At 39.0% G+C, this 21931-nt stretch overlaps 1 protein-coding gene across 12 annotated transcripts in view; it reads left to right on the forward strand.

Moving 5' to 3' along the window:
• eif4g1b (eukaryotic translation initiation factor 4 gamma, 1b) overlaps window positions 1-21931 on the forward strand; it is a 71480-nt gene that overhangs the window by 31837 nt on the left and 17712 nt on the right. For 3 of the 12 annotated variants that reach the window (XM_077540143.1, XM_077540145.1, XM_077540144.1), the window contains 10 exons: window positions 242-328; window positions 847-867; window positions 1322-1516; window positions 3235-3337; window positions 9035-9177; window positions 14371-14463; window positions 14668-14755; window positions 17881-18840; window positions 18997-19085; window positions 19188-19374. In XM_077540143.1, the coding sequence (XP_077396269.1) occupies window positions 242-328; window positions 847-867; window positions 1322-1516; window positions 3235-3337; window positions 9035-9177; window positions 14371-14463; window positions 14668-14755; window positions 17881-18840; window positions 18997-19085; window positions 19188-19374 (1966 nt within the window). Of the gene's footprint in view, window positions 1-241; window positions 329-846; window positions 868-1321; window positions 1517-3234; window positions 3338-3846; window positions 4297-5733; window positions 6184-9034; window positions 9178-13370; window positions 13710-14370; window positions 14464-14667; window positions 14756-17880; window positions 18841-18996; window positions 19086-19187; window positions 19375-21931 lie in introns of those variants that run through there. The other 9 variants (XM_077540146.1, XM_077540147.1, XM_077540149.1 and 6 more) reach the window with 9 other exon arrangements.

The following is a 21931-nucleotide window of genomic DNA, read 5'->3' on the forward strand; positions in this document are numbered from 1 at the left end:
GTAATTCCTTTTAATATAGCTAACATTGCCCAGTGATGGACATCCATAAGCATGATATTAAAAAAGTTGTACTTGCGTGAAGTCACTTTACTGCCGCTGTTATGTTCATCACATCCTTCCATGGAGCTTCAGTTTAGTTTGTGTGGGTTGATTGATAAAGTTATTCCCGTTTTCCACTCCTTGTTTCACCTGTCATGTGTTCCACTTTTGTCTTGTTGATATTGCCTCCTGTCATTTGCAGCCCTCTTTCTCCCCTGGGCAGCCCCCTTCTGTTGTGTTTGGCACCCCACCGCCCCCGCAAATGAACCCAACACCACAGGCCAGACAGGTAGGAATACTCATGTTTTCTTTGAAATCCATGTGCCGGCACAATGACAAACACAAACCTATCTATATACAGTAGATGGATTAAGCTGTATTTCAAAATAGTTTGAAAGAACATAATGTGGAACAATAATGCACTGTATGTGTTACTATAAAGCTTATAAACATACATATAATTGAAATGAATTATGAGCATATGAGAGAATGGGTATTCAAAAGAAAAAAAGAATACTCTTGTGCAGAAATTTGTGCGCTGTGCAACCCGGTACCAATGCTCCGCGGACTGGAACCGGGCTGCAGACCGGTGGTTGGGGAACACTGCTACTGCTTGCTACAACTACTGGGGCACCCATTAAGTTATCATTCGCTGATTGCTGCTTGTTAAGTCACTGCTTGGATCAGAATGGATAATGTTTATGGCTTCTTTGATTTGACTGACTGTGGTGGGCTTTTTGCTCAAACTGTCCCACCTTATTGCTTCCAGTTAATGCATCTCTGTGATCTTTGTTTGTGCTGCTAAAGGGAAGCTTCAGATCTCTCCAGGTAACTAGCTCTTCCTCTTCTTTTTTCCCCCTTTGTCACCATCTTGAGGGGTCTGCATTTATATTTGTCACTGCTTTCTGGCTTGATTTCATTTTGCTGGTTGCAGCAGTCAGCCCCAAGGTCAGCAGCAGAATATCAATGAGGAGACCAGTTTTTTATCATCATGCAGTCAAACCACAGATTCATAAACCAATTTCAGCCAATCAGGCTGGGGGAGCCTAATACTTAACTTGGCCTAGGGCTAATATTGATTAATAGAATGGGGCCATTTCAGTTATAATGAATTTGTTCCTCTTTTGTCCCAGTTTCTGATCTCGTGTTTCTCTTCATTTTTCTCTGCTTGCTGTAATATGGCTTTGTATTGTCTCGTTGATCTGTCTTCACTTTTTTTTTCTCCCCCTCTATCCTTTCTCTCTGGTTCTCCTCCTTGGATTCTCTCCCATATGCACTCCAGTCCTACTATACCAATAGAACAAGTTTCCCCCCCAGCAGCGGGACTCGAGGTATTCCACCCAGTAGTGCCCCTCGGTCTGTAACTCCCACCCATGTCTACCAGCCTGCCCCTGGTTCCCAAATGGTGATGATCCCAGGACAACAGTTGCCATTCCCGAGCTCACCACAGGGGGCAGCCTATTTTATACAAGGACAGGTAGAGGCAAAACTCCAGGGGTAGGGGGGCTGCTGTCTACAAATTAAGTTGACTGTTTTTGACTATAGATGGGTTGATAATTTTGACTTTTAAAATTATACATACTATTTGGACTTTTTGACATCAGATCACAGTCTTTGAAAGATTTACCGTATCTTACTGATGCAGTATAACTAACAATTCAAAGCCATGTTGATTTTAATTGATTTCCAGCAAAAGATGATGAATACAGCTCAGATCGCAAGCTTTTTTTTAAAGTCAAAATTGCCAGCCCATCTTCAAATAATAAATATTTTGCTTTGCGTAATTATAATGTTTTGCTCGGCGTATGAGCAAACACAACTGCTCGTGTCTTTGAATTTAATTCGAGAAGATGGCCATCATGGCTGCGGTGGAATGCAAAACTCTTGCTTTAGTTTTCAACCAAACGTCAGACTTTCAGGGAGTTTCTTCACTATTAAAAATCTAGGCTATTTCTCCAAACAAAGTGTGTGGTTAATACAGGCTATAATGAAAATATTAAATTAGTTAAAGTCATGATCATGACCAAAAGTAACATTTGAAAATACATTTTAGTGGGATCAGAGACATTGACAACTCAAACTATTGCTCCGTACGGCTTTCCAGTAGGCGTAGTGGACGTCTAGTCATAACACACTCGGTGTTTCTTTTGTTGGATTTGTATTTTTGCTTGGAAATACCACTCCATGTTGGGCAAAGCCTATGTACAGTCCATCAGGATCATTTCAGTTTTGGATAACTCTGGATAAAGACTTAACGGGAAGCGACAGCAACATTGGCACAGCGATTGATTTATGGACTTGGTGAACCCTACTATAAGACAACAGTGTCAGTGTCCCACTTGAATTGATTCTGATGCAGTAGTTACGACTCATACATCCACTTTCTTCACTGTAATAATTTTGAAAAGATTCCCACTGGATTATTTAGTTTTAATTTTAATGAATACATTGTTTATATTGAACTACACACCTACCCAAGTGTATACAGTAAATGAACAAGTTATTTAAATAGACATATTGATACAACTTGTGATCAGATTGGTAATTGGTGTACTTAAACTCACTGATTGATGATCAGACCCAAAAATCCTGATTATGTAAAGCCGAAATATAACACTTTTTAGAGTAATACTCCCGTCATTACTGGTATTTTAACAACTAAAAACCCGCCGCTGCGCTCGCTTGGCCACCCAGCCTGGCCCTCCTACATTGTGGCTTCATGATGTCTTCACTGCTGGCTCGGCAGGGGCAGAGCATTATGCAGTGGGGCATGTGAGGGTGCTTGAGAATCTCTGTGCTTGCTGGATGGCCCACAGCCGAAACCTGCGGGGGGAGGAACCACTTCTGTCGCCGCCTAGGCAGGGCCGATCATCCGTTTTGAAGAACATATCGGATTTAGTGCTGTCGTCCGTGTTTACCTTAAAGTATATCTATATGGCTGACATCGTTCCTGCTCCACCTGCCCGGAAGGTATACTGTCAGGCTGGTTAAGTGGTATATGTGTTGTGGTGTCGGAGCATTATTATGACTTTAAGGTACAGAAATACAGTTTCAGTGCTGATATGAGTCCAGACGTACAGTATTGGTGCTGATCTAATCATATATGCATTTGCATACTGTGCCTATAATCATGAATCACTTTCCTATTGCAATTTATCTCCCCCTGATTTTTTTATTTTAATTTTTTTAATGAAGTACCGTTCACCAACCTATGTGGCCACACCTCAGCAATTCCCTGTAACAGCTGGAACTCCAGGTTTCTACCCAGGCACAAGCCCGGCTGAATATGGTAATTATGGTAAGTGGCTGGAGTGTCATCAACTCATCCACTCACACACTGCAATCGTGGTTCTCTCACCTCTGCCAGGTTTAGTTGCTCCCTCCAGAGGTTGTTGAGTGTCAGTGCATAACACATTAAAATGCTCACTTCCCAACACATACATCTGAGCTATTCTTTTAATTTCAAGCTTGCAGTACAAGTTGTAGTTACAGCGCCCCTCCAAAAGTATAGAAACGTCAAGGTCAAAAACATTGTTTTTACATTCCATCTTTTATTTCATGACATTTACAACAAGACGTAAACAACTCAGGACAGAATACATTTCAACCACTTTTCATGCGGGCAAATGTATTGGAACAAACATCATTAAATTAACTTGAAGTGAATAACATTTAGTATTTGGTGGTATAACCCTTATTTGCAATAACTGCATCAACATTATTGTTTGCTGCTAGAAGCACACAGCATGTCTTATATTAACGTATTCATACATTTTTCGGAATGTGAGCAGAAGTTGGAGTACTGAGAAAACCCACGCAAGCCGAGGTACAACATGTAAACGCCACATGATTGACATTCAAATATCAAACCTTCAAACTGTGAGGTGCTACTAGGCTCTACCGTATTGCCCTACATGAGGTATACAAAATATTTTTGATATAAACCATTCTTACCATCACTGAGTGTGATTGCTTCTGGCAAAACAGAAAGGTCCATGTTTGTTTTGTGTGTTTGTTTTGCATTGGTCTGTTTCAAATAATATACTATGACATCATAATGGCTGGTGACCATCATAATGAGTGATGAGCTTAAATAACTTCTAAGACTTTGAGCTATGCCTTGCCCAACCTGACGCAAAGTAGTTTCAAGACAGTCATGCTGCAGTGTTGAGAGTATGTTAGTGTAATGTTACTGGCAGAAGTTTAAAAAAACAAAAAAACAACAACGATGGACTGGACTAAAAGGTAGAGTACAAGGTCTGTGGCCACTGCCTGCAAATTTGTTCCTAAAGACCGGGTTGTTTTCCTGACTGCTGATCCCGATTGGTTCCTGTAGAGGGGTACACATACACCATTTTTAAAAATAATGTTAGCATTTTTTTAAACACGACTTGCTCCACACATGAGGAAAAATATTTGTGTATATGTACTAAGCTGTCAAACTATAAATTTTTTAATGTAGATTAATCACATCTTAGAATTTTGAATAATCACGATTAATCACTTAATTAAAAAGGCTTTTTTATGAAAATTTTTTGCCCGCCTAATTTAAAGAGCGCATGTTATTTTAGACATTTAATGTTATGAGGACGTCTTCAAAAAAATGTATACACTGCACATGCTTATCCTTTTTTTCTAATCAGTTAATTGCTTGCATAATTTAAAATGGAAAATAAAAAAACAATAACCCCAATACTTTAACATGAACAAATATTCTGAATGTCAAACGCAAACATTTATTTAATGCTTTGCTTTAATGCATGTACTTATGTTTATTTCTCAAACGCAACCTGTGCTACCTTTAACGTAGCCATCTGCTGTCAAGCTAAAGAATCATCTGCGGTCCAAATTAAGTGTGATAAATCTGCATTCATTTTTTGTGATTAAGTTATTACGGTAGTTAACACATTAACTTTGACAACGCTAATATATACACACAAATATATACACACAAGTATATACGTATACAGTACACAGTATATTATAGCGGTGTATAAGTTTCAAGAGCAACACAGCCTAAATTGAATAAAGCCTAAAATAGTACAGGACAGGTACATCACTGATTGCTCTGGAGTTATACTGTTATATGTAAAAATAAATAAGTTAGCACTGTGTAAAATAGCTCATACTAAAGATTTGTAATGCTGTGTAACAACTAAATAATTGGTTTTTAATTTTGTTTATTTTATTTACACCCATTTAAATAAAAGAGGTTATATTTTCTTGCAATGGAGGCCAATGACATTCTTTCTTGTATTTTTCACTTGATTCTTTAATTGGCATCAAAGTCTGTAATGGAAGTGATTTTCTTTTGCATCCCAAAAAATCTCGAACTTTTATAAGCCTAAAATTCGTCACTGAATGAGAAACGTCCGCCTGAATTAATGAATAATTCCTTAAATATCTGCTTTCAGAACATCACTTTTTTTTTTTTTTTAAATCACATTTTTCAATCCATTTTGCATCTGTATCTCAGATCTTGTCAGTTCCTTTCTCATAGCTAAATTGTCTTTACTGTTCGCCACATTGGTTTGTCCTGTCACCAGGGTTTGTTCCACGGTGACAGTAGTGGGTCTAAATGTAATTGTGTGACACACCAATATAACCCTTTGTATTGCTTTACCACAGAGTTGCTGTGGTCTTAATGCCCACCTAGAGTTGAGGCTTGAAGGAGACAGGGAGGGAGGTAGAGGGAAAATGAAAGGCAACACTGTGATAGATGGATTGCACATTGTATTTTTAATGTACAGAAAATATTGCACGACAGTGATAAAGTAATCGGGAAAAAAAAAATTCTCTTTATCTGTTGTAATTGCTATTCCTATTGCAGTATGCAGGAATGTCCCGCTGTCACACTCCTTCCTTCACTTATACTTGTAAGTGTAAAAGTCTGGCATCGAAGGAGCTGCTCAGGTCAGAGGGAGGAGTAAAGTGAGGCATGCTGGAAGAGGCAGAACTCAACACTGAAAGAAATCATTTTGAGTGGACACCTGTAGGGGGGCAGGAAGAAGTAAAAAAAAAAAAAAAAAAAAAGGGCATTGAAAAGACCCCACCTCTCCCTTTTGCCGTCCATATGCAATTTTGCACTTGGGTAGACGTTCAACATGGGGAATCGCGGGTCTCACGAAGGGGATGACTCTCAGGGTAGGTGTCGTCGAGATTAACAATCTCTCTGTGGAGACCACAACCCACCCTTTAGCTGCTCATGCGCCTGTTTAATGACTCATATCTCATGCCTCTTTTTACAGTATTGGGACACTGTCCAAGAAAAGTTACATTCCTTCTTCTGGCTTTCTGGTTGTGAGCATGCTCTTCGTCTCTCTTGGTCTGTCCTTCCCTCCCTCTTGCAAACTATCGTATGTGGGTTTTGACTATATTTAGGCTGTGTTGCTCTTGGTCAACAATGCAGACTCCGTAATGTGAGTTGGACTGTAATACTTACAGTGGTGGAGAGTCGGAGTGTGTAGTTACTGCTGAGCTGAAAGAGAGGCCTCTTCAGTTCGAACATTTTGTACACCAATACTTCCTTGCCTTTGAGCAAGAGGTGACACTGAACTGTTGAGGCCATTTACAAGGCTAATATCAATGAAGAACATGTCTTGTTGACATTATTGACCGGGTGAGCTAGCAGAGGTACTTTGAACTTGTAGTGTGTGGGTGTTTTTTAAACAGTGGAATGGGGTTATTTAAGTAAATTATTTCAATTTATTTATGCTTTAATTCCCAAACATATAAACAAGCTTATTAATAAGGTGGCAGAGTTGGTGGAGTTCAACCTTTATGTGGAAAAAGAATCTGTGTCATAACCTAGACAAGGCCTACCTTCACTATTGGCTTCCTGGGTGCGCTCGTACTTTTCTAAGATTGCATGCAGATACAGTTACACACTTTGAAGATGGCACTGGTATTTGTAATTATGCTTAGAACTCCTATTAATTAATTCACTTTTTTTTTTCAGACCCAAATGTTTTAATATAAACGGCGATGTATTCTTAATAGTATTGCATCTTAAACTCTGAATATATTAAATATTTTCAATGTAAGATTCAAAACAAAGCTGAGCTTCTTGTAAGATATAGTTATGTGCACTTCTAAGCTGATCTAGGGGAAGGAAAACTAACTTGCCCTTTTACTCCAAATATGATGGGACTTGGCAGAAACTTAAATGATTACAACAAGCATACATATAATGTTTTACAAGACTTAGTAAGTTGTATGTATATGTGGATGCAAAAATGTACACGCATCTGTTCAAAAGCCAGGTTTTTGTGATACTAAAAATTGAGGCCATGATTAATCATTTAACAGTCTTTTTCACCATTACAGTGTCTTATAACCTCCATCCATCCATTTTCTTGACCGCTTATTCCTCACAAGGGTCACGGGGGGTGCTGGAGCCTATCTCAGCTGGCTCTGGGCAGTAGGCAGGGTACACCCTGGACTGGTTGCCAGCCAATCGCAGGGCACACAGAGACGAACAACCATCCACACTCACCTAGGGACAATTTGGATCGCCCCATCAACCCGCCATGCATGTCTTTGAAATGTGGGAGGAGGCCGGAGTGCGCGGAGAAGACGCACACAGGCACAGGGAGAACATGCAAACTCCACCCAGGAAGGCCGGAGCCTGGACTCGAACCCGAGTCCTTAGAACTGGGAGGCGCATGTGCTAACCACTCCTACACCGTGCCGCCCTGTCTTATAACCTGTACAACTAAATTGAAAAAATAAAATAAATTGGATGTATGCGAAATAAGAAGTAACTGAGATAAGCAAAACAGCCCCAAAGCATGAGACTACTACCACCAACATTGTTTTGGGCTAATCAAAGTGACAAACTGTGATAGATGTGTGCTGACTCCCAGCATGATATCAAAACAGAACATGGCATATTTATTGATTTTTAAGACACATAGGTCTGGTTCACTTAACCTTAGGTTAAAGAGCCCAAGCATGGGGGAATGCAAAGCCTCAGACTTGCAGTAGAATCATAACCAGAATCCTATTTTTTTTTGGCATTCATGTATATTTAATTTAATAAAAAAGCAATATAAAGTGTCCAGTAGTTTAGTAACGTTAAAATATTACTGTGCATGTCCTGATGAAAATCAGTCGATTATTGAGAGCCCCAACAACACTCTACAAAAGGCATTCAGTAGCACCCTCCAGAAATGTTTGAATAATATAGACACCAGTTTCATTGATCAACACGAAATTTGGTAGTTATGTTTATAATAAAAGAATGTAAAAAGTCTCAATGAAAAATGCCTGAAATTAGTTACGTTTATAATAAAAGAATGTAAACAGTCTCAATAAAAAATGCTTGAAATGGAACAAGAAGTCATCCATTGTGGTTTGAAGCAGGTGACAGTCATTTTATTTTGGCTTGTATTTTTCCAAATTCCTACTAGATGTCTTATGGTGACTGAGCAGGGTGATTGTTTAAAGGATTCCGTGTTTATTACCTCCTGTCATCTTCTTTTGTCCTCAGAAGTCTGAAAAGCAGCCTATGTCTGTCTGTCTTTCCATTTTTTATGTTTTTCCCCTGGAGATTTTAAGATTTCTTTGGCCAGCACAGCAAAGTCAAAATTTTCCATTGTTCATTTTCAGAATCTTTCAAGTGAAATTTAAATGTTTTCACCAAATTAAGTTGTTTTCCAAATTCCCAGATTTCTTGAGGCTTCTTAACTGGAATATTATCCCTTTTTTTACGTTTAAAAACAACATAAAAAAAAAAAGTTATGCGCTTTCCTCAATCCATTGTAATGACATGTTACCTACAGTGTTTAATAAACTGCAGCTGTTGTATTGTAAATTATTAGGATAAAATGTTGTCCTCCCCTCAAAATGTGCCTCACATGAATGATTTTGTCTATATGACTGTGTTGCTGTGTACTTCCTTTGTGTGTCTGTGCCGGGTTTATTTTAGTGCCATTTCACAATTGTTGAATTAAGCTTGTATGTTTTGATTAATAGTGTTCTGTCTGATCCACAGCTGGGGCCTACTATCCAGCACAGCCTCAGTTTACTCCCACAGTGCAGGCACCACCTGTCATCATGAACCCTGCCCCTCAACAACATCAGCAGCCATCATCACAGCTTCCGCAACACATCCACACCAAAAGGGAACGCAAACAGGTTAGTGTTCTATTAATGCCGTCACTCTGACAGAATCACTTTTGGAAGACCACTGTCAAAACTATTTTTTTTCCCCCAACAAATGTATCCAGTTATTTAATTATTTATACCCCAATTGGGGTTATTCACTTCAACTGGAATTTCAATACTTTTCCAGTAACCAGTCCCAGTTGGAATAACGAGGACTTGAACTAGCAACTTCAGGCTAAGTCTGAATAGACAGCAATAGAGCAAGCTTCGTCAGAATCAATTATACTTTTTTCAGCGATTTTAACAATGATTGTACTCACGTTATTTTTTTTTTTAATAAGTCTTCATTCACAAATCCATCAACGTCCTTATCTTCTGTATCCAAATTGAACAGCTGAGCAATCTCTCCTTCAAACATGCCAGGTCCCCACTCGCTATTATCGGAGTCAGTCTCGTTGCAATGTTTAGCAATGATGCCGGCTTTCACAAGCCCAGGCGTCCACAATCTATTCACATAGGGTGGCGTACTCTCCTGACGCTGCCTCCCAGTTGGGTGAACGTGTGTTCGCCATCTCTTATCCAGCGCACAAAGGCTGGCCAGAACTTTATTTCAACGCCAACTTTACACCAATGTCCAGCAGTTGGAGACTTTTGGAGCTTTTCCACCGGACGAAGCAGCATTTTTTGTCCCCGGATGTTGGCCGTCTCCATGGGACTTTTTCCGGGCCGAGCGGTTCAGTTGTAACCGCTGTTTAGAACCCTTTAGGCAGTGGTTCTGGAACGCCGGTCGTCGGGGGACTAGCGGGGCACCTGTCATCTGATTGGCCGACAGCAACGCAGCAAGCAACGCCGTGGCACACGCCCATTTCCTTGTTTTATGCGAGAGGCGGATGTGCCCGCCGGTCTTCGCCAAAGTCATAAAAATACAGTATATACAATAAATATAATGTTTTACAACAACGCTGAACTATATTTACAATTTAAAAGGTATTGTGGATAGATTTGTAATGCTTAGTTAAGAGGCCAAATCGCGCGGGAACATCCAGCATTTGTTTTAAATTTTATTATTATTATTATTATGTTTTTAGTATATTCTTATGTTACTTTATTACTAATTTAATTTCTCGCTGTCCTTTTAAGTCATATTAAAAGCTGAGTTTTCAAGCATTTAAAGAATTTTCCTTTCCTCAAAATTCAAGTATACAAATAAGGACTTTTTTGTTGTCACACCAACACTCATTTTCACATGACACGACAGTACAAAATACAATCCCAATATATATTTATATATTTGGACACACCTCGTGCAATTCATTTTCTTTTCTTGACTATTTGTGACCAGCTCTGGCAAAACTAAGGGTCCTCATGTGCCAAAAAATCAAAATTGAGATTTTGAAATATTCAAATTCTGCACGTAATTCCCTTTAAAATGATATATAATACATGGACGTACCTCAAAAATTGACAAAGTTACACGCCATGACGCCAGCTGCCGGTCACATACATGGAACACCATGAACTACCTTATAAACACGAAGGGTGCGTATATCTTTGAACAACTAAATGCATATAAATAAATGGGGGCAATCAATCAGCTGTGTTGTGGATAAGTGTGTGAAGTGCAACGCATGACCGTGAACTTCAATGTGTTGCTAGTGATTGTTAAGCTAGGTCGTAGCTAGGTCGTAGCTAGCTTAGCTTACATGCACTCATGGAAACTACAGTTGTGCTCATTAAAATACCCCGGCATAATGTTTTGCATGTGTGCACGCGCTTTTACAGAAGATATGTTTGATAACAGAAATCCCTTTCACTTGTGCTCACTTGTGCTTCACACAACCACTTATTGTAAAGTGGCGCGGGGGTACTGTTTACAACTGAGGGATTTAGCATGCAAGCACTAGACTAGACAGGAACGGACAATGTGCACAATATAGTGCTGTCAAAGTTATAGCCTTAACTAATTAATTTCCATCAATCCATCTTCTACCGCTTATCCGAGGTCGGGTCGCGGGGGCAGCAGCTTTAGGAGTGAAACCCAGACTTCCCTCTCCCCACCCACTTCAACCAGCTCCCCCGGCGGGATCCCAAGGCGTTCCCAGGCCAGCCGAGAGACATAGTCCCTCCAGCGTGTCCTGGGTCATCCCCGGGGCCTCCCGCCGGTGGGACGTGTCCAGAACACCTCTCCAGGGAGGTGTCCAGGAGGCATCCGAACCAGATGCCCGAGCCACCTCAGCTGGCTCCTCTCAACGCGGAGTAGCAGCAGCTCAACTCTGAGTCCCTCCCAGATGACCGAGCTTCTCACCCTATCTCTAAGGGAGAGTCCGGACACCCTGCGGAGGAAACTCATTTCGGCCGCTTGTAACCTTGATCTTGTTCTTTCGGTCACGACCCACAGCTCGTGACCATAGGTAAGGGTCGGAACCTAGATCGACTGGCAAATAGAGAACTTCACCTTTCGGCTCAGCTCTTTCTTCACCACAACGGACCGATACATCATCTGCATCACTGCAGACGCTGCACCGATCTGCCTGTTGATCTCCCGCTCCATCCTGCCCCCACTCGTGAACAAAACCCCAAGATACTTGAACTCGTCCACTTGGGGCAGGATCTCATCCCAAGGCTACGAGGTTTACCTTGCTTTCTTGATAGACGTTTCACATTGCTCGGCAGAGAACCACCGCCATTCTACGTCACTACGCACTGAATGTGTTGTGACGTAAATAATAATGTTTCTGCAAAATGTATTAAAATGGAAATGATTTTTGAAAAATGAATCTCATAGTTATGTTAGTAACAACCAAATAAATTATATAGAGCAAACTTGTCATGACAGCCGGGGTTCCTTTTAAAGGTAGCACAGGTTGTGCTTGAGCAATAACATAACTACATGCATTCAAGTAAAGCATTTAATAAATGTTTGCATATGCCATTCAGAATATTTTTTCATGTCAAACTATTAGGGTCATTTGCTTCCATTTTAAATTATGCAAGTAATTAACTGATTACAACAAGAGGAGGAGGAGCATGTGCAGTGGATAAAATTTTTTGAAGACGTCCTCATAACATTACCGGTACATGTAAAAAAAAACATAGCAGGTGCTCTTTAAATTTGGCGGGCAAAAAATGTTGATGAAAAAGCCTTTTTAATTGAGCAATTAATCATTATTAATCAACATTGCAAGATGTGATTAATCTGATTAAAAATTATAATCATGTGACAGCTCTAGCACAATGTAAACATGCTTAGTAGAAGAAGAAATGTTAAAAGGAAAAGTAATTAACCTGTGATGAAGTTATCTGACCAGATCTTGGAGTATTTTGTGGGTTCATCTTTCTTTTGACACTGGCTAACCACAATCTGCGGCGTGATTTAGTGAAATCACCTTCATGTGCTCGAATTTTTGGAATGGAATAGAATCCCAATTTACAGGTTCTGTCAGCTTTCTTTGTACGACCATGTGCCCAACACGAAACAACCATATTGGTTATGAAAAGGAACACTTGTTTGCTGAAATTTACAAGCACGCGATGCCGCGCACCATGCCATTTGCTAAGAAAACCAAAAAATATGGTGGACGCACGACGTGGTGACCTCACACGATAACTATCTATATCTGCGTTGAGCTATGTTCTTTTGGCTTGAGACTTTGACTGGGTTACTTTTAGCTGCTTATCAGTGGCTGGGGTTGCCTGTGATTGGACTTTGACTTAGTCCAGGAACAACCATGAGAAAGGGGCATTTGGGAAATAATGTCTGACAATGGTTTGAGTTTGTGCATATGCTTCAAGCTAAATTTATTTTCACTCACAGAAAAAATGTGCATTTTAGTCTTAGTTCAATTTATGTGACAACTCACTGATTGCATGCGAAATTGATAGCTTTTTAATTGTTTTCTTCACTTGCGTTCATCTGTCTTGCTCTCGCTTGATGTCAAAGTGGAAAAACTAGAGGGGGAGGGGCTGTGGGACATGTCAGCACATTGCTCAGCTCCACGTGGCCAACTATACCCCCCTCCCCTACTGATTTGTGTGGCACTCCCTCTTCCTCTTCTGCTGGTTTCGGCTGTTCTTGAGTAAGTTTGCAGCATGTCGGCTCAGAATGAGGAAGAATGAGCAAGGAGGTTCATTTTGCGAGTAGTAGCTCATTCGATTACAACCTTGCCTCTCTTGAAATGCTCCTATTCCTTCATACTGCTCCCTCCCCTACTTCTCTCGTGGGCCCCTTTAGCTGTCTGTTAGTCTCTGTGGGCGGGAGTTGCACATTCCAATGCCTTAGCTTTAGAAGGCCAGTGGCCATCCTTTTTTCTCTCTCCTCCCTGTTCTGTTCATCAAATGAGTGAGGGAGTGAAGTTCCTATAGTCTACTCACGGCACAACACAGCTCTGCCCTCCTCTGTTCTGTTCTCAGCCTGGGACAGTTAAGATTAGCTAAAAGGTTCCACCACACGCCTGCTTTATGGTGTTTAATGTCAAGCCTGGAACTGGCTGGAACAGCCACTGGACTCCAGGGATGAGAATACTCTGTTAGGAATAGCTACCAATGGACTGGGCCTGACAAAGGTTAGTAACGGTAAACAACCATTTTGTTTTTTGAGTCACACCTTTAGAGGGGAGACTTGGTTGTGCATATTTGCTCAAGTTTGACCTTTTGGTCTCATGACTATGCACGTCACTTTATTTAGTAGCATTCTGGCTCATACCAGTTCCATGGCAGTGCTGACTTGCTGGAATAAGCATGTAGCGAGTGAGTGAGAGAGAGAGAGGGGGAGAGGGAGTGTTTCAAAAATGTTTGTGTGGCACTTAATGTGAGAGTGATTACACTTCCATGTTTTCCTCTTCCAAGCAGTCGAGCAATGAAAGGCTAAAATTTTCACAGACACCGAGCATGCGATGGATTTTTGTGTGATATTTCAGTTACAAATGATATACTGTAGAAGTTTGTATGGGAGTTGGATTAGTGTTCTGCATGTTAGAATGAGCTAAATGTAATGTTCAATGAGTGGTAAAGCTCACGAGTCATAGGACAGGCAGGAAAAGCTCAAGATAATACATACCGGTACATGATAAGAAGTGATTCTTGTCTCAAATACGACTATGCTACCCTGAGAATATTGTAGACCAACTCAAATATGTAGTGTATGTAGCGTTTTTCGTTATTTGTTTTCTGTTGAGTTTGCATAACTTTTATCATTTGGCACCTAATTTCCTCTGTCTTCCATAGATCAGAATAAGAGACCCAAACCGAGGAGGCAGAGACATCACAGAGGAGATCATGTCAGGAGGCCATAGTGGCTCGACCCCAACCCCACCACAGGTACATTTGACTTTACAATTTTTGTTTTGTTTTCAAAGATGGTTTCATTCATTAGCAGGGTTTTTTTTTTCTTCGCTATCTATATTTTTTTCTTAATAGACATGCCTTAATTAATAATCTTGTGGGAGAAATTGGCATATGCTTTGGATTAGTTTGTGTTCTGCTGTCATCACAGCAAAAATTGTGATTCTTATGTTTGCACAGACTCCCATATCTGGATCAGACACAGGATTGGTCCAGGCCAACGGTGAGAGCACCCCAGCTGTTATTGCTCCAGCACAGGTTAGACCAGGTGAGGTCCATGTACAGACACTGCTGTACTCAAATCCATGGTGAATTGTAATGCCAAAAAATCTCCCCAGATTGCACCGGTCAAGTATATATATATATATATATATATATATATATATATATATATATATATATATATATATATATATATATATATATATATATATATATATATATATATATACACTATATGATATCTATATTTGTACTATACAAAACTAAAAGGCCTGTGAAGACTTTTCAGCTACTACCTGTAGAGAGACCTTTTGAGGGGAGTGACATGAAATCAGAATGACATCAGACTCAGGTTAACCCAGTAATTTAGTTCAGTTGATCTAGCAGGATTTTCTATGATTCACTAAATTGTATCTGAAAACAAAACTCATAGTCCACTGAGAGCACGGCATCAAGATATTGAGGGTAATATGTCGTGGTCCACAGTCATTGCTACAATCGTGATATGGCCACAATCTGACAATCTAGGATTAATAGAAAACTGCTCTTGGAAGGTACCAAAAGCCTCGTTGGGGTCTCTAGTTTTATTTTCCAGCAGCACAAAAGTTAAGAATTGTAATAGAAGTATATGAAAATAATCAATTATTTGAACAAGTGCATCTTAGCCAACATGTTGTTTTTAGCCGTTTAGCTAGCAGTACATCTCGGAAATCTGTCTCAAAATAACCCGAGTGGCATATAAAAAGTGTCATGTTTTGTTAAAAAAGAAATGACTATTTGGATGCACTTTGTATTTAGGTCCTTTGTACATTGCCATGGTAATGGTCTCTATATCTGGTGACTCGGACTCAGGTGGAAAAAAAAAATGTGATCGAGATAACCCACCCTGTGTGTGTGATGTGCCACACAAAATATATACAGAAAAGCAGAGCGTAAACTGAATTGCCCCTTAGAGATTACAATCAATTTAATAGATTGTGTAAATTAAGCCATGCACTTAATTAATAATCGTGTGAGAGAAATTGGTGTGTTGACACTTGTGTACCGTTTTGGACATGTGTACATATCTGATATTGGTAACTTCAAAATGCATATAAATCAGGGTTCCCGCGGGGTCTTAAAAAGTCTTAAAAAAAAAAAAAAAAAAAAAAAAAAAAGTCTAAAATTCAGAAAGTTAAATTTTAGGCCTAAAATGGCTTAAAAACCAGCCATATTTTCATCGTAGGTCTAAAATTTAATTTACCCAAATCTAAAATTCTTACATCCGCTCCTTACATTCCAAAAAGTGTCTGTTCTGTAGAAAGAAAGAAAAAGAAAGAATAAAAAAAATGTGCGTGTTGCGTTGTTTCTGTTATTTGCGTGCTCAAAGTGAAGGAGACATTTGAAGGGGTGTGTTTGGATTGTAGTTCAGGCGGGCGGGAGCTAAGGTACGTGGGGCGGTGCAAATGAGATGTTTGGTGAGATGTGACGCGTGGCGAGATACGACACCAGAAGGGGGAGGAATTATCGTTGTTGCTTTCTGCGGACATCCCGAGCTCAACATGTCAAGCTAACACTACCGGGACCAAAACAAACAGGCAGGGTGGTGAACGACGAACTTGCGGCACGGGATAGTGTGTGCGCGCGCGCGCGCGTCACAGCGAGTGTCAACATGCAGCTTACAGTAGTTGGCTATGGAGTCCTCTCGGTGCACTTGTATGTCCCGGTGTTGGTACTGCGCGCGACTCAAAACAATAACTAACAATGCATGGATTCAAACTTCACACAGGTATATCCCACAGCCAACACCAAAAGCACATCTCTTTTTTTTTTTTTTTCCTGTCAATGTACACAACTAGCATGACAAGCAGATAGGAGAACTGAGACGTACCCGCGATGACGTCATCAAACTCAAAATGAACCACAGCAAAAAACAAACAAACAAATAAACAAAACAAAAAAAAGCAAACAGCAGTGATTCCGTGGTCATCATCGTGTCTCAGATTTAAAAAAAAAAAAAATCTTTTGGCTAAACGGAAGGTTTGTTTCATGTCTCAAATTTTTACGTTTCTGAAATACTTCACACTGTTCACATATTGTTTGTCTTTTTAAAGGTTAAATATTTATATTTCAAATTATCAGCCGTTTTATTGATCCTTATTTTGAATAGAAAAAAAAACTATTATAACGACATATAATATAATAACGACTAATAAATATTTAAACTGATACATTTTTCAGTCATATCGCCCAGCCCTTTGTTGCGGTCTATTTAAATAATTGATGCAATATATGAAACTATAGAAGACATTTTTGTTGTTGTTTTTTAACATGTTTGAAGATACCGTAAAAATTTGTGGTGTTGTAAGATTGTCTACAAACAACAAATGTCACTATAAGTTTTGAATATTTTAAATGAATCGTATGTTTTGATAGCCACTGATGTTGCAGGCAAAACTCGTGTTCCAATCAAATATTTTGCAAATATATAGAGTTGCGTTTGCCTAAGGTCATGCTAGACCTCCACAAAAAATGGTGCGACCAAATCCTGTGCTGTGCGAGCAACTAAAAATGTTACTCGCACCAGTGCTAGTACTAAAAAAGTTAGTGTAGAGCCCTGCAAGTTGACATGGTTTTGAGAATCAAATATGTCGTCGTCGTCTCCCCCCCTCCTTTTTTTTTTTTTTTTTTTCTGTCTTCGGTTGGTCGTGAAGTTGGTCTAAATTTTTTCTTATAGTGGTCTAAAAAGGTATAAAAAAGGTCTAAAATTCCACTGAGTGATTCCTGCAAGAACCCTGATAAATGCACCTCCCCAAAAAATCAGAGACAAGCACTACATCTGTACGACAACAGTTTTTGTGCACTCAGAGCAGCAGAGGAAATTTAACTCAAGTTTTCAAAAGCTTAATGGAAAACCTGCTGTGGTTTGACACCGTGGTCAGTGAGGATGTTAATCTTTCAGTTTGATGAGAATCCAAATTGTACAAAAAAAGAAATATTAAACAAAACATAACTAAATACAAGCAAACTTATTTTTTTGGTAAATGGGGGATATCCAAGCTCATCAGCTCATCAATTGAGATATTGTAACATGAAATGGAAACATTTTTGAAGTGAATGGTGATAATATTGTGGCAATTTTTACAAATTATTTTCTTTCTTTTTAAAAAAAAATAAAAAATATAATTCCAGATGACGGAGAAAAAGATTTGCTGCCTCCTTCGTCACAGCCTCCTGATATTGTTCAAAATGACCTCACTCCCACAGAGGCTGATACGAACAATAAGCCAACTACACCATCTTTAGTATCAGAAGCACTTGAAAGCCCTGTCAGCACTATTTGTATTTCTTCCCTTGCGTCCATTGTTCCCATCACAGACATAGCATACACCCCCACATCTCCCAGAGAACTAAGCCCACAGCCCCAATCTGCACCTGAGGTGCCTGCATACCCTGCTCCACTTCCTGATCCTATGCCTGGCTCTGCAATTCAGGAAAACCCAAAAAGAACAGCAACAACTCTGGAGAAGGTAGATGTGGTGATTAGAGAGAAGGAGGTACAATCAGAGGATGCTTCTTCTTTCATGGACAATTCTCTTACACTCTCTTCCTCTGCAAATGGTGTGGCTGAAGATGTGCCAGAAAGCCCTTCAGTCATGTTGCCATCTAGTTGTCAGGGGTCTCCCCTGGAGTCTCCCATTGCTCAGCCTGAGGAGCTCTGCCTTTCCAATGGTTTACCACTCCCATCACCTCAAGAAGCACAGACCCTTTATACTAGCTCAGAAGCGCGTGATGACAGCCCCATTGCTGAGCCTGATGATTGTCTGCAGCCTGTCATCAAAACCTCCAAAGCCATTAATAAGGCAGCGCCTCCATCACTTGTTGAATCAATCAAAGCGCCTGTTGTCGAGTCTGCTTCTACCATTAGTTCAGAGGTTGCCGCTGAAGCGATCACTCAGACAGCATCTTCCCAGCCTCAGGGTGAAGAAACAGTTCCACCTGTTTCCCAAGACACCAATGAGGATACCCTGATGCCTCGTGATGTAGGAGCAACGTCATCTCCACTGATGGCAGGCTCAAAAGATAACCGCGAAGCAGTGGCAAGTCCTCCCCAGCTTGTCTCCAATGCCCTTGTAGAAACTACTATGCAAGGTGTGTCACTTACACTTTTTTACTGTATGCACTACATTTCTGAGTTATAATCTCTAATTTGCTCACTTTGTAGAGGATGGTACTTTGTCACTGTGTGTTATTTTTTTATTTTTTTCCCCCTATATTATATGATGACTAATATCCACCTTTCTCTAGCTGCAGTGTCTGTGCCAAAGAAAAAGAGGAAAATGAAGGATTTTAACAAAAAGGAGGCAGTGGGAGATCTATTGGACGCATTTAAAGAGGTGGGTGTACGTTGAACTGACGTGCATAAATACAAAGAAATTACTGGTAAGTGTGTGATGTTGTAACGTTTATCCATCCCCGTCTTTTCACTAATGTTTCAGGACAAAGTAGTTATACAACCAGAGCCGGAGGTTGTTCCAGCAACATCAGTTGAAACCCAACTTCCTGCAGCGTTAGAGGACACTGACTTAACTTGGGAGGACAAAGAAGACAAGCTGGATGCTGAAAACATTCAGCCAAACCCTTCCGAGCAGACAGCAACCAACAAGGAGTATCAGTATAAAGAAGGTGGGTCCATGATCTCAATTGCTGATTATACTGGCAGTTCAGTATGGACAAATAACTTGTTTCTCTCTCACATACACGTTTTTTTTTTCCTAAAAAGTAAAGATAAGTAATGTATTTCATATCCAACGGTATTGAGAGTCACGGATGTGCTGGAGCCTATTCCAGCTGTCATAGGGAGAGAGGCAGGGTGTTAAGTGTGGTGCTAATTGGGACTGCAGAAGCCTTTACTTGAGATTTTTTGTTTTTTTTGTTTTTAATAATAATAATAATAATAGGTTTTAGATTGTAGAGTCTCTAAAACAAACTAAAGAAAAAAAAAAAAGAGAATTTGTTCCAACTCTCAATATTACTACAAATGGATGGTTGGATAAAGGTTTTGTTTTTTTTAAATTTATTTCAAACATGTATAAAAACAAAGTAATTATAAGAATACATATAGAAAAAATGAAAAAATACAATACAGATAAAGCAACAAACACAACACTAGAGCAACAAAAATAACAATTTTGCAGTAATTCATCCAGTCATTAGCTAGACATTTACACATGTTCGAAAAGGAGTAGGAAGAAGTATAAACTTATCAATTCCTACCCCCTTAACGTCCATTACACAATAAGTAGTAGATACATATATACATACACATGCATATACACACATACACATATATATATATACATACATACATACATACATACATACATATACACATACATACATATACACATAAAAGAAAAAAAACTGATAATATACAGCTGATATATCTTGATTATTAATAACAAAAGTTATTATAATTATTAATAATTAACACATTCAATAGTATATCATGTACATATATTCTCATACTTTTACATACACCGATATATATATTTTCTTATCAATATCAACACTAATCATGCAGTAATAATAATAACAATAATAATAATAATGATAATAACAATAACCAATATTACTTTTTATTGACAAGCGCTTCCTCTTGCCTATACTTTTCAAAAATGTTGATTTTATATTTCTTTTTGAACTGGTCTATGTTTGGACATTGTTGTAAATCAATACTCAACCTGTTCCAAATTTTCACTCCACATACAGATATACAAAAAGTCTTCAGTGTTGTTCGTGAATACATTGTCTTTAAATTATGTATTCTTCTCAAACCATACCCTCCCTGTCTCTGTAAACATATTCTCAATATTGCCTGGCAATAAATTATGTCTCGCCTTATAAATCAATTGTACATTATTAAATTCAACAAGATCAAAGAACTTTACAAGCTTAGATCGTAAAAACAGTGTATTGGTGTGGTGAAGATATCCTACATTATGGACTGCTCTTACAGCTCTTTTTTTGCAACAGAAACAAAGGTTGTAATGATGTCTTGTAAGTGTTTCCCCAAACTTCGGAACAAAAATTTAAATATGGTAATACTAAAGAGCAGTACAGAATATGTAATGATTTCTGGTTGAGAAAATGTTTAACTTTTGCCAAAATTGAAATGCTTTTAGAAAGTTTGGATCCAATGTATTTAATGTGTGGTTTCCAGCAAATTTTATTATCAACAATTACTCCCAGGAATTTAATCTCATTTACTCTTTCTATATCTACACCTTCAATTTGCAATCTTACACAATTCCCTATTTTAACATTACCAAACACAACTAACTTTGTTTTGTTTAAATTGATTGATAACTTGTTTTTATCAAGCCATATTTTTACCTTAAACTTTATCTTAAATTCAGAGGTAATTGTATCCATAATTTGTTGTATTTTCTCACCAGAAACCAGAATAGTTGTGTCAACTGCAAATAACACAAACTTCAGTAAGTGAGACACATTGCATAAATCATTTATACATTATAAACAATTTTGGGCCCAACACTGACCCCTGGGGCATGTCATATCCAAAAATTTTGATTTAAATTCTCCCAGAGGTTCAATATATATATCAATGAAGATTTGCTGCCCCATACTGGGATCTGAATGAATTTAAAAAATTACAGTTAATGACAACATGAAAAGCAGACATACTTTCCGCTCCAAAATGATTGGAACGAAAGGGCCAATTCTTTGCTTTGGCTCCAGCACATATTGTATGGTAATATAGCTAAAATGTTACAATCACACCTGATCCAAATCCAAAAACAGGAAATGTCCATAACGACACAAGACAACAACATGAACGTGTTTAATTAAAGAGAAGACTGAGCCTTTGCAACAAAGGGTACACTGAACTGGTCGCCAGCCAATCACAGTGCTTAGTGGAAATGTGGTGAGGTTTAGGGTTAGAGTACTGTACAGTTAATAGTGGTACACCAATAAAAAGGTCAATTCAAAGCACAGTTAACACAAGAGTTCACACCTGATATAGACATATTTCATGCCTGGAAAGATGGCTGTATTGTTGAGTATAGCTTTTGTTCCTAGATGGAAATTCATGACGTATAACAACTATAATTTAACACAATATTTATCAAGATTTATTGAACCATTTTACATTTGACAAATGGCACAGAAAACGACCTAACAAGAATGTCACATATAGTGTGAATACTGAACTAATGAT

This window comes from Festucalex cinctus, chromosome 13, assembly GCF_051991245.1.
Source record: "Festucalex cinctus isolate MCC-2025b chromosome 13, RoL_Fcin_1.0, whole genome shotgun sequence".
NCBI lineage: Eukaryota > Metazoa > Chordata > Actinopteri > Syngnathiformes > Syngnathidae > Festucalex > Festucalex cinctus.